Source organism: Alexandromys fortis, unplaced genomic scaffold (genome assembly GCF_014885135.2).
Source record: "Alexandromys fortis isolate MF-2015 unplaced genomic scaffold, M_Fortis_MF-2015_v1.1 scaffold_1, whole genome shotgun sequence".
In the NCBI taxonomy this organism is placed as follows: domain Eukaryota; kingdom Metazoa; phylum Chordata; class Mammalia; order Rodentia; family Cricetidae; genus Alexandromys; species Alexandromys fortis.
The window spans coordinates 38,702,834-38,716,463 of record NW_026067927.1 but is presented as its reverse complement, the minus strand read 5'-3'; the positions used below and the strand labels follow the sequence as shown (position 1 = coordinate 38,716,463).

General features: G+C 43.2%; 1 protein-coding gene across 8 annotated transcripts in view; it reads left to right on the top strand.

Moving 5' to 3' along the window:
* Positions 1–771: 771 nt before the first annotated feature.
* Agtpbp1 (ATP/GTP binding carboxypeptidase 1) overlaps positions 772–13,630 on the top strand; it is a 109,244-nt gene continuing 96,385 nt past the window's right edge. Inside the window, exon 1 of one of the 8 annotated variants that reach the window (XM_050144104.1) lies at positions 772–993. Coding sequence is in view for 1 of the 8 variants with exons in the window: in XM_050144115.1 (XP_050000072.1) it covers positions 940–1,098 (159 nt within the window). In the remaining 7 variants the exon portion in view is untranslated. Of the gene's footprint in view, positions 1,103–1,357; positions 1,463–7,736; positions 7,756–13,630 lie in introns of those variants that run through there. The other 7 variants (XM_050144115.1, XM_050144103.1, XM_050144107.1 and 4 more) reach the window with 7 other exon arrangements.

Here is a 13,630-nt window from a genome sequence, read left to right as displayed (position 1 = left end):
TTTAAACATTTTGAAGTCATAAATACTCACAGATAATCATATTTTCAGATGGGGAAAGTTTGGGGTGTGGTTTACTGATATTTTAAGTTCTATAATCTATCATTTTGTGCTCACACGGGGAAAATGGTAACATTTAATAAAATGGCAGTCGCTTGTCCTCTTAGTAAAGCCCTCATGGCAAACTGCATGAAGCAATTTCACACCTTGATCGCCTTCAGGAACCTGCTACATTTTGCTTAAGCAAAACAATAAGAACAAAATAAAATCCCGAAAGGGCTCAGTTCAGTCCCCTATTCTGCCGTGATAATTTTATATCCTTTACCAACTACCATAAACACCAAGCATGATCTGTGCTCCTCAAAAAAGCAAATGATGTCTTTATTAACCATGTATCTCGGAGCGTTTAAACGCAAACAAAACACAATCTTGTTTCTAGGATTTTGCCTTTAGCGAGCACTCCGCAGCAATGTTTTCGAGACGAATCAGCAAGGCATGGCATCTTGTTCAGATATCTCCTTTATCTGGGTCTGACCAGGGGTGCAGTTCGTGTTTGCAGAAGCCAGGCGGCACAGCCTTCCCAGCCTGTTCTGGGTCTCCTTGGGGTCAGGGGCCCGCATTCAGCCAAGGGCGCAAGCGCCCACAGCCAAGAGCTCAGACCCGCAGACCCGCCCTGCCCCACCCGCCGCCTTGGCTCCCACTCCTCCCCGGCGAGAGCCTCGCCCCGCCCCGCGCGCACGCGCCAGGCTCCTTCTCACACGCCCCGCCCCCGCCCGCGGGCACGCGCCCGTACCGGTTCTCCTCTGGCGTCCGGCCCCTCCCCGGGTGTGTGTAGTGGGGGGGGGGCCGCCCCTCCCTCGCGCGCACGCGCCTTGCGGGCGCCCGCGAGCCGGCTCTCCGAGGCGTGAGTTGGGCGGGGCGCCGCGCTGACGTTGCCCCGGGATGCGGGCAGGTTCCGCAGCCGTCTTCGCCGCCACCGCCTCTCCTGCCACCGGGGTTTGTATGAAAACACCGGGCGGCGGGCGGCGAGGGACCCTCCTCCGTGCGGCCCGGGAGCCGCGGGCGCAGGCCGAGCGCAGTCCCCGCCAGCGCCCACGCCGAGCCGGTGAGCGTCCCCGCTGTCCGCGCGTCCCGCCCGCCCGCCAGCCCGCCCGCCGGCCCGGCTCCCGGCGGCGCCGCCGCTCACCTGGCGGGCGGGGGCGAGGCGCGCTGCGAGGCGGCCGGCCGGCTGTCTGTCGAGCGAGCCGCGGCCGCCGCCGCCCGGTGCTCTGCCCGCCGCGCTCCGCTGCCCGCCACTCCCCCGACCTCCGCCCGGCCGCGCCCCGGGACGCTTTGATTGGCTCTTGGTTGACAGTTTAGCGCCGCGGAAGGCAGTTCCAACACCGCCCCGGGTATCCTGGGTGGACGTTGACAGGGTAAAGGCTCGTCTGCGGTACCTCGCTGCTGGGCTCGCTCGCTGTGTGAGGTAACGGCGGCCACCCCGCTGGCTGGCATGGCGGGTTCTCGGTGGCGAGCCCTCCCTCCAGGTGTCGGGAATGGGAACGGCGCCCATGCGGTGCCGGGCAGTTCGTAGTCGGCGGGGACGAGTGGCCAGCGCTTGCGCTCACTTGGCCAGCCTCCGAGTTATCCTCACAGCTCTCCTGAGATAGGAAGTTATTTTTGTAATTGTGCTTTGGAATGTTTTCGGTCTAGTTGACCAAAAAAGAAATGGTTTGTGGAAGGCACAGATTTTAAAAGTCAAAACCAAGTCCTTGGAGATCTGTAAGCCGACCTCGCTAAGAGAGGCACTCGGCCTTGCCTTGGTTCACTCGGATTTCTCCCCGTTTGCTAGGTTTACCGTTCCGCTTCTCCTGAGTCATATTCTACCGTGAAGTTACACGTTCATTTTGAGTGACCGTGGAGTTTTGCCTTGAATTGCTGGATCAGTGTTTAAAATTGTAATCTTCGTTAAACTCTGAAACAGACGCTTTTTGTGTTTGACCAACGTTACAAAATGTGAAATGCATCAATGTAACAAGCTTTTGTGGTAGCAATCAAGATTTTTTATTTTTATTTTTTAGAATTTGTTTTATATATATGTACGAGTGTTTGCTTGCTGCATGTATACATGTTTACCACGTGTGTACTTGATGCCCAAGGAGGTCAAAAGAGGGCGCCGGATTCCCTGGAATTGGAGTACTTTTGTTGTGAGCCAGCATGTGGGGGCTGGGAATCAGACCCTCCCAGGTCCTCTGGAAGAACAGCAGCCAGTGCCCGGGGAACACTGAGCCACCCCTTCAGCCTTATAGCAATAATGCTTTTGATTGAGGTACCCCCGGTTTTCGTGTGTGTGTGTGTGTGTGTGCCCCTGCCTGCAGAACCGTCTTGCTCTCCTCTTGAATTGAAGCATTCTCTTGAGAGAAGTCTGGCTCCATTGCTGTGTAATGATTCACCCACGTTAGTGGAGGAAGAGGAGGTCCATGATGTGTGAAATATTTTAATTTATATTACAAATGTATTACTGTTTATTAATGTAGCCCTACATTCTGGATTTTGTCTTTACGCTTCTTTCACATTAGTCATCTCTAATAGCACCAGCGCTTTAGTGCCTCAGAGTTCAGACAGCAAATGGCAATTGGTGAGCCTCTGCACATTGTTCAGAGGCTGCACTGTCTTTCAGCAGTGGGTATCCAGGTAAACGCTGGACTTGGTTAAGGGTGGGTGCTACATTTTAAACCTCACATGCTGTTGTGCAGTGGCTAAGCGTTGGTGCTCAGCCTGAGAGGCTGAATTTGAGTCCTGGCTTGCTGTAGGCATTTGTTTATCCTCTGGATTCAACTCTCTCCATGCCAAAAATGGAGATGATGGTGTTTATGCCCTTAGGATGATGTCAAGCATGAAATAAGTTAATGCAAGTGTCTTTTTGTAGCGTGTAATAGGTGGTGTTTGGTGGGCATTACTCTTCTTGCTGCCGGTTTCCCACAGTTAATTAGCCAGAGGAAAACTTCAGGCTGGCTGGGCAGCATTAGCACAGGTTAATTCCCGTGATCCATTTTCTTCTTTGAAGCTGCGAGTGTGTAGTCTCACTGTTGTTTCTTGGAAACATGTAAGTTTAAAATAGAATAGGTACACCCTGAGCAGACGGCCCTGGGATGTTGCTGGAAAGCTGAGGATCTTGGCCGGTCCCCTGGACAGAACCTTGGAATGCCTGCCTCCTGCTGGTTGTGGCTGCTATTTTAAACACCTGTTTTCCAGTTATTGACTGTTTCTCTGTCATATGTTGGTATTGGATGCATTATCAAAACACTTGTGGGCACATGGATGTTTCTAGGATATACAGAGTAATATTATTATTATAATTAGTATTTTTATTTTTGAGACAGGGTTTCTCTGTAACTTTGGAGCCTGTGCTGGAACTACCTCTTGTAGACCAGGCTGGCCTCTGCCTTCTGAGTGCTGGGATTAAAAGCGTGTGCCACCACCACCCGGCATACAGAGTAAATTTTATGTATGCATTCCGTTTGTCTTTATTGATGTTACATAAATTGGTGCTTTGATTTTGCATTATATTCATGCTCAACTTTCATCTAATTTTCCTAGGAAATGGATCTCTCCATTAATAATTTCACATTTTTATTCTTGGTTTGCAAGGATTTGATGCAACTTGGGCATCTCTTATCTGATATTCTTGGGGCCCACAGGTGTTTTAGATTTTGGAATATTTCCATACCTCTGAGATGTTTTGAAGACGGTACCCCATCTGAACATGATAGACCTTGTATATATGTAGAATGTGATGTTGCACGACAGTGTTTAGCGTGCCTACATTTTGTCTGCAGTGTGGCAGTGAGGTCAGCGGCGGGCTCTCTGTTGGTGGTGTCAGGTTAGTGTCAGAGAGTTGTGCAGCCTATATTCATAGTCTGTTCTTAAATCAGATATTTTCAACTTGAACTCAGGATTCCTTTTACATTTTTTGTAGGTTATATTCATATTTATCTTGTTACAATTTCTTGTTAATTCACTTATAATTGTAGCCTTAAACACATTACATATTAATATAAACAACATATTTTTAAAAGAGGAAAAGCAGGACAACAGACCTTGTGAGAAGAGTGGTAGTGTTTTACATATTTGTAAGTTTTCCACACTTTTTCTCAATCTCTTCTTTCCTTTCCCTCCTTTCACTTGCCCTCCTCCCACCCTTTGTTTTTGGATTTGTTCTAGGCAAGGAAGGCCGCTACCACAGAGTTATACTCCAGACTTAATTTGTGTAATTCTTTAATATCAAGTAATACAAACAGCTAGGTTATTTCTGCTTCAGCATTCAATCTATTGCAGTATGTTGTTTAGGTTGAAATATATATTTCAACCTAAATAAGTATTGGTTCACTGAGTTGGGCACATCTTCCACATGGTGGTGCATTTTATTGTATAGTACCAAAGAAAGTCATGTCTTTGGGTCCTAGTACTGGAGATTGGACCTAGGGTCAGCCAGATCACTTATGCACTCTTAATTTTTGTAGTGAGGAGCCGTGGGCCGCTTCCTGCCTCCCAGCTCCTGGCTCCCGGCTAGCTTTACCCAAAATAATTACATGGAAACTGTATTCAATAAGAGGCCCATTAGTTCCAGCCTCTTATTGGCTAACTGTCATATTGATTAGCCCATTTCTATTAATCTGTGTAGCACCACAAGGTGGTAGCTTACCAGGAAAGATCCTTACCTGCATCTGTCTCGGAGAGGAGAATCATGGCGACTGCCTGACTCGGCTTCTTTCTCCCAGCATTCTGTTCTGTTTACTCCACCTACCTAATTTTCTGTCCTATTAAAGGGCCAGGGCAGTTTCTTTATTTAACCAATGAAATCAACACAAAACAGAAGACTCCCACATCAAATTTTGGCATAGTTTTATTAAGTTTGTCTGCTAGGATTGCAGGCTTGTTCTCCCAGGCCCAACAGAAGCACATAATAATAAGCAATAGTAATAAACAATAAGCACATTGCTAATATGCTTATTCCATGAGAAATTAGTAGAACTTGTGTGGGTTGAAATATGATGGAGGATATGAGTTTTACAAAAGAAATATTACTGTGTGTGTATCTGTGCTGTGATGTGTTGAAATAAGAAGCGGCGGGGCTGCGTCCCCAATACCCCGGTCGCTTGGCTAGCTCATGCCCGAAATAACAACACACAAACTGTATTCATTTAAGAACTGCTTGGCCCATGAACTCTAACCCTTACAGGCTAATTCTCGCACCTGGACTAGCCCATTTCTAATGATGTGTGTAAGCACCCCAAGGTGCGCTTACCGGGAAGATTCTAGCCTCCGTCCATCATGGTGTCTCTGCTCCAGAGAGCAGAGCTGTTGAGTCTCCGGGAGCAGAGCAGAGTCTGACCTCACTTCTTCCACCCAGAATTCTATTCTGTTTATTCCGCCCACCTATCTTTTAACCTATCAGGGCCAGCAGTTTCTTTATTGCTCAGCCAATGAAATCAACAGATTGATATGACACTCCCACATCAGTGGTGTGCATGCGGAGGCAGAGGACAGTGATTGCCACTTTCTTTCCTTCCGCCTTGTGCTTCCTGGCAACTGAACTCTGGTTGCTAGGCTTGGTTGCAAGTGCTGAGCCACTGGCCAGTTCAAGACCGTATTCTATATGATGCATGGGTAGTATCCATGAAACATTGCCGCCGTGTACTGTACTGAAGAGTTGATGACTGTCTCGGGGCAAAAGAGTTCTGTAATGGAGTTAAGAGCTTGAATTAACCTCCCTTTTCCCATGAGACACCATTTGGATGGAACTGTGCATGCTCAAACTTGGGTGTCTTGGCAGAGGTTTTTACAGAAATGAACAGAGTAAGTCTACCTTTTTTCACGTAAACAAAAGAAAATTGTCTTTGTGACAATGATAATACCCGAGTTTTCACTCAAAAATCAGAACTCTGAAAAGATGGCTCAGCAGGTAAAGGTATTTGCTGCACAAGCCTGGAAACCTGATTTGATTCCTAGAGCCATGTGAAAGTGGAAGGAGAGAAGCCGCTGCTCTGGCCTCCACACGCACAGTGTTGTGCCCACTGCACACCCACTGTGGTGCCTATGCACACACCCACACCCACTGTGGTGCCCATTGCACACCCACTGTGGTGCCCATCGCACACCCACTGGCCTCATAGGCATTCGTTAGTGAGTACAATAAGATTAAAAACAGAGACACACTCGTGTTCAGTTTTGAGGGTAGTCGGACTGCTTACAAAGCAGCCACACTAGCAGATTCCCACCTGAGAAGTGGAAGGAGCCATTTTCTCCACATTCTCAACAGGCGTTGCTTCAACCCCCACCCTTCATTGCAACCACTTGAGTGCTTGTAAAGTGTAGACTAAATTTCAAAGTAGAGATTTGGCCTAGCAGAAACAACAGCTTTCTAAAATAGATTAGTTTATATTTAGAATATTTACTAGGCTGACCCAAGACTACTGCCAACAGTGGCAGAGCATACCCTTGGCTGTACATGGTTGGTGTTGCCCAGGTTCTTCCTTGACTTTGAGGGCCTTCTATCACCCATCTTTCCTACACAAATGTTTACAACAAGAAAATGGGAAGGGGCAGTTGTGGATCAAGGGTCCACTCTGCCCTCAGTAGAGAGGTTTACTATTGGCTGTTAAATAATTGAAGGACTTGTTAGGGATGTACAGATGTGGGCTGAAAGAATGCCAACTGTGTTTCTAGCATACTTCCCATCTCCAGATGTGTGGTGTGCGGAGTGTGTGTGCTGGTGAGGACAGTCCTAGGCCCGTGGCTGCACTTCAGATTTTAGAGAATGCTGTTGATGGGAGGTGACTCAGTAGAGGCACTGTGCTTGTGTTCTTGGGGAAGCTGTGTCATCACAGGGGCCTTTGTTAGAGAAGCCAGCCTTGATGCAGCAGTGGACCCTGAGTAGCCTTGCCTGCTGAGACCAAGGGAACATCCTGGAGGCAGCAAGTTCAAGCCCCTCTCATGCAGTGTCTTTCCAGTGGCCTCTACCAGAAGAGTTTAGCATCATGCCAGCTGGTTAAGGAAATACATGTACAGGGCACACTTCCATAGAACATATAGAAAGGATAAACTTGGAAATGAGGGGCTGTGAATCAAGTATCTTCTGCACATGTAGTAAGGAGCTTGCAGTGTTGTTTGGACATCTGAAGAGATTCTAGGTTGAAATTTATCTTTAAAAATTACATTTACTTATTGTGAGCGTGTGTGTGTGTGTGTGTGTGTGTGTGTGTGTGTGTGTGTGTACCTGTGTGCATGAGCACACATGAGCACGTATGTGCATCCCAGAGTGCATGCAGGGAGGTCAGAGGATAAACTTTCGGAAATTGGTTCTCTCCTTCCACCTCGTAGGACTTAGGTTGTCAGGCTTGACAAAAAGTAGCTTTATGCACTGAGCCATCTTGCTGGTCCTGTTGAGCCTTAATTTAGGAACCAGAGTACAGGGAGGAAGGGAGGTGCTGTTTTGTGATTAGGAAGCCTGCCTGATTGTGAGCTTGCATCTAAAGCCTCATTTCTGGAGCCATGGTGTTGTTGCAGAATCAGGAAACTGCTGGCTCAGGATGTTGTTGGGTTCTGTGTGCACTTAACTGTGGACTCAGCATTAGGCCTTTTGTGGTTTGTATCCATTTTGCCGTTAACAGTGGTGACACCAGCCCTTCTCAGACTCCGGAACCAATGGGAACATGAAATGCTGTGTGAAGCGGCTGTCTCCACATATGCGTGTGTATAAGATACATAAACTGGCAGGTGAGTTGTCACTTTGACTGCGGCATTGTCACGCACACCACTGCCCTCCCTAGGCCAGCCCCCCACCCCTCGTGCTGTCCCTTTCTCCCAGCCTGCCTTCTGCTTTCACTACCCCAGGCCCACTCACATGTTGTTTTCTCCCCTGCTTTTTAATAGATTTTTATTGAACTCTATGTTTTTCTCTGCTCCCCTCCCTGCCTCTCCCAAGGTCCCCACGCTCCCAATTTACTCAGGAGATCTTGTCTTTTTCTACTTTCTACTTCCCATGTAGATTAGAACTTTGTAAGTCTCTCTTAATGTTGACATTGTTGTCTAAGTTCTCTGGGATTGTGGTTTGTAGGCTGGCTTTCTTTGCTTTATGTTTCAAAACCACCTATGAGTGAGTACATGTGATAATTGTCTTTCTGTGTCTGGGTTACCTCACTCAAAATAATGTTTTTCAGCTCCATCCATTTTCCTGCAAAATTCAAGATGTCATTATTTTTTTTCTGCTGTGTGTACCACATTTTCCTTATCCATTCTTTGGTCGAGGGACATTTCAGTTGTTTCCAGGTTCTGGCTATGACAAACAAAGCTATGAGCATAGTTGAGCATATGTCCTTGTGGCACAATTGAGCATCCTTTGGATATATACCCAAAAGTAGTATTGCTGGGTCTTGAGGAAGGTTGTTTCCTAATTTTCTGAGAAATTGCCATACTTATATCCAAAGTAGCTGTACCAGCTTGCATTCCCACCAGCAATGCAGAAGTGTTCCTCACAACCTCTCCAGCATAAGTTGTCATCAGTGTTTTTGATCTTGGCCATTCTGACAGGTGTAAGATGGAATCTCAGAGTTGTTTTGATTGGCATTTCTCTGATGACTAAGGATGTTGAACATTACCTTAAGTGTCTTTCAGCCATTTTAGATTCCTCTGTTGAGAGTTCTCTGTTTAGATCTGTACTCCATTTTTTTTTATTGGATTATGTGTTCTTTTGGTGACAAATCTCTTGAGTTCTTTGTATATTTTGAAGATCAGACCTCTGTCTGATGTGAGGTTAGTGAAGATCTTTTCCCATTCTGTAGGCTGTCGTTTTGTTTTGTTGACCATGTCCTTTGCTTTACAGAAGTTTTCAGTTTCAGGAGGTCCCATTTATTAATTGTTTACCTCAGTGTCTGTGCAACTGGGTTATATTTAGGAAGTGGTCTCCAGTGCCAATGCATTCAAGTGTATTTCCCACTTTCTCTTCTATAAGGTTCAGTGTGGCTGGCTTTATGTTGAGGTCTTTGATCCATTTGGACTTGAGTTTTGTGCATGGTGATAGATATGGGTCTATTTTCATTCTCCTACATGTTGATATCCAGTTATGGCAGCACCACTTGTTAAATATGCTTTCTTTTTTCCATTTGATATTTTTCCTTCTTTGTCGAAAATCAGGTGTTCGAAGATGTGTGGATTGATATCTGGATCTTCTATTCAGTTCCATTGGTCCTCCTGTCTGTTCTTATGCCAGTATCAGGCCGTTTTCAGTACTGTAGCTCTGTAGTAGAGTTGAAGTCAGGGATTATGATGCATCCAGAAGTTCTTTTATTGCACAGGTTTGTTTTGGCTATCCTGGGTTTTATGCTTTTCCATATGAAGTTGAGTACCATTCTTTTGAGGTCTTTGAAGAATTTTGCTGGGATTTTGATGGGCATTGCGTTGAATCTGTAGATTGCTTTTGGTAAGATCACCATTTTTACTATGTTAATATTGCCTACCCAAGAGCATGGGAAATTTTTCCACTTTCTGGTGTCTTCTTCAATTTATTTCTCCAAAGATTTAAAGTTCTTGTCATACAAGTCTCCCACTTGTTTGATTAGAGTTACTCTGAGATATTTTATGCTATTTGTGGCTATTGTGAAGGTTGTTGATTCTTTGATTTCTTCCTCAGACCTTTTATTATTTGTATACAGGAGGGCTACTGATTTTTTTGAGTTACTCTTGTGTCCTACTACATTACTGAAAGAGTTGTAGAAGTTCCTTGGTAGAATTTTTGGGATTGCTTATGTAAACCACTATATCATCAGCAAACAGTTTGACTTATTTTCTGATTTGTATCCCCTTGATCTCCCTTTGGTGTCTTATTGCTCTAGCTAGGACCTCAAGAACTATATTGAATAGATATAGAGAGAGTGGGCAACCTTGTCTTGTTCCTGGTTTCAGTGGAATCGCTTGGAGTTTCTCTCCATTTAGTTTGATGTTGGCTGTTGGCTTGCTGTATATTGCCTTTATTATGTTTAGGTATGTTCCTTGTATCCCTGCTTTATCATGAAGGGATGTTGTATTCTGTCAAAAGCTTTTTTTGGCGTCTAATGAGATGATCATGTGGTTTTTATTTTTCAGTTTGTTTATATGGTGGATTACGTTTACAGATTTTCGTTTGTTGAACCATCCCTGTATCTGTGGTATGAAGCCTACTTAATCATGGTGGATGATGGTTCTGATGTGTTCTTGGAGTCAATTTGCCAGTATTTTATTTAGTATTTTTGCATCAATGTTCATGAGTGAGATTAGTCTGTAATTCTCTTTCTTAGTAATGTCTTTCTGTGGTTTGGGTATCAAGGTAACTATAGCCTCATAAAAAGAGTTTGGCAATGTTCCTTTTGTTTCTATTGTGTGGAATAATTTGAGGAGTATTGGTATTAGTTCTTCTTTGAAAGTCTTGTAGCCTTCTGAGCTGAAAACCATACAGTCCTTTTTTTTTTTTTTTTTTGGTTGGGAGACTTTTGATGACGGTTTCTATTTCTTCAGTACTTATAGATCTGTTTAATTTGCTAATCTGGTCTTGATTTAATTTTGGTAAGTGATATTTATTCACAAAGTTGTCTATTTTCTTTAAGTTTTCCAATTTTGTGGAGTACAGGTTTTCGAAATATGACCTGATGATTCTTTGTATTTCCTCCATGTCTGTTATTATGTCCCCATTTTCATTTCTCATTTTGTTAATTTGGATATTCTGTGTCTGCCTTTTGGTTAGTTTGGATAAAGGTTTTCTATTTTGTTGATTTTCTCGAAGAACCAACTCTTTGTCTCATTGATTCTCTGTATTTTCTTTGTTTCTGTTTTGTTGATTTCAGTTCTCACTTTATTTCCTGCTGTCTAGTTCTCTTAGGTGCCTTTGCTTCTTTTTGTTCTAAAATTTTCAAATGTTCTGTTAATTCACTAGTGTGGGATTTTTCCAGCTTCCTTATGTAGGCATTTAGTGCTATGAACTTTCCTCTTAACACTGCTTTCATTGTGTCCCATACATTTGGGTATGTTGTGTGGTCATTTTCATTGAATTTTAGGAAGTCTTTAATTTCTCCCTTTATTTCTTCTTGACCCGTTGATGATTCAGGTGAGTGTTGTTTAATTTCCATGTGCTTGTGGGTTTTTTGCAATTAGTATTGCTGTTGACTTCCAGCTTTAGACCTTGGTGATTTGATGAGGTACATTGGGTTATTCCATTTTTTTGTATTTGTTGAGGTTTGTTTTGTTACCGAGTATGTGATCAATTTTTGAGAAGGTTCCATGAGGTGCTGAGAAGAAGGTATATTCTTTTCTGTTTGGATGGAATGTTCTATAGATGTCTGTTAAGTCCATTTGAGTCATAACATCTGTTAGCTCCCTTATTTCTCTGTTCATTTTTTGTCTGATTGACCTGTCTAGTGGAGTATTGAAGTCTCCCACTATTAGTGTGTGGGGTTTAATGTGTGATTTAAGCTTTAGAAGTATTTCTTTGACATATGAGGGTGCCCTTGTATAGATGCTCAGTATTGAAATTTCCTCTTGATGGATTTTTCCTGTGACTAATATGAAATGACCTTCTTTGTCTCTTTTGACTGATTTTAGCTCAGTCTATTTTGTTAGATATTAGGATAACTACACCCGCTTGTGTCTTAGGTTCATTTGATTGGTATATTTTTTTCCTAACCCTTTACTCTGAGATGGTGTCTGTCTTTGAGGTTGAGATGTGTTTTTTGTATTCAGAAAAAGGATGGATTCTGTTTTCGTATCCAGTCTGTTAGCATGTGCCTTTTTATAGGTGAGTTGAGTCCATTTACATTAAGGGATATTAATGACCAGTGATCGCTATCTCCTGTTAATTTAGTTTTCATCGTTGGTGATGTTAATTTGTGCCTTTTCCCCTTCTTCAGGATTTGCTGCTGTGAGACCATCAATTGTCTGTGTTTTTGTTGGTGTAGCCATCTTCCTTGGGTTGGAGTTTTCCTTCTAGTATTTTGTGTAGGCCTGGGTTTGTGGCTAGGTATTGGTGAAATCTAGTTTTGTCATGGAATATCTTGTTCTGTCCTTCTATGGTGATCGACAGTTTTGCTGGGTATAGTAGTCTAGGCTGGCATCCATGGTCTCTTTAATATCTGCATAACGCTTGACCATGACCTTCTGGCTTTCATTGTCTCCAATGAGAAGTCAGGTGTAATTCTGATATGTCTACCTTTATATGTTAGTTGATCTTTTTCCTTTGCAGCTTTTAATATTCTTCCTTTACTCTGTATGTTTTGTGTTTTGATTATTATGTGACAAGAGGATATTTTATTTGGATCTAGTCTATTTGGTGTTCTGTAGGCTTCTTGTATCTTCAAAGGCATATCTTTCCTTAGGTTGGGAAAGTGTTCTATGATTTTGTTAAATATATTTTCTGTGCCTTTGAGTTGAACTTCTTCTATACCTATTATTCTTAGATTTGGCCTTTTCATGGTGTTCCATATTTCCTGGATATTTTGGATTAAGCTCTTGTTAGATTTAATGTTTTCTTTAACTGATGAGTCTATTTCCTCTATTGTATCTTCAGTGCTTGAGATTCTCTCTTCTATCTCTTGTATTCTGCTGTTCATGTTTGTGTTTGTGGTTCCTGGTTGTTTTCTCATGATTTATGTTTCTATAATTCCCTCGGTTTTTGTTTTCTTTGTTGCCTCTATTTCAGTTTTCAAGTCCTGAATAGTTTCTTTCATATGTTTGATTTCTTTTTCTTGGTTTTCTTTAAGTGATTTGCTGATGTCTTCCAATTTTTTGTTTTTCTTTTCCTCTATTTCTTTAAGGGAATTTCTCATTTCCTCTTTAAGAGTTTCAAACACTCTCTTGAAGTTATTTTTTAGGTAATTTTCTTCTGCTTTATTCATATTTGATTGTTCAGGTCTTGCTGTTGTATTGTAGGGTTTTTAGGCTTTACTGGTGTTGTGTTGCTCTTTGTGGTGTTGCATTGTTCTTACCTTTTCTACTCATTTCTTCCTCTACTAGGTGTGGTTGGGGCTGTCTGAGATTCTGTTGAATAATCTTCTAGGTGCTAGTGAATACAAAGCCATCTCTCCAGCCCTGGAAAACAATTTCTTAAACATCTTTTAAAGATTTATTTTCAATGTGTGCAGGTGTTTTGCCTACATGTATGTTAGTGTACCATGTGTGCTGTGCCTACAGAGGCCAGAAGAGGATATCAGATTCCCTGGAAGGAGTTTTGGATGGTTGTGAGCTGTAGTTAGTACAGTCTGAAAAGCTCACCTGTATTTGAAATGCCTTAGACCAGCACGGCTTCCTTTGCTTTATTTTCTTTTCTTTTTGTTTTTGGAAGGGAATATTTGTATAGATTTAACAAACCAAAACTATGAGTGTCCCCAAACCCAAAATTCTGAAAGGTATTCCGTTTGTAGATTATAGATGTTCACCTTGGAACAAGGGGTGGGAGTCAGGTGCAGTGTGTTGTAAAGTATAAACAGTTTTGTTTTTTTTTTTTTTTTTAGAATTAGAATGTCACTCTGAGTTTCTGTACACTTGTAGTGTGTTTGTCCCTAAAGGCAGTTGTATCCTGTTAGAGGAGGTGAGGGTAACTAGGCTGTTAGTGCAGCCTCAGGCTGCAAGG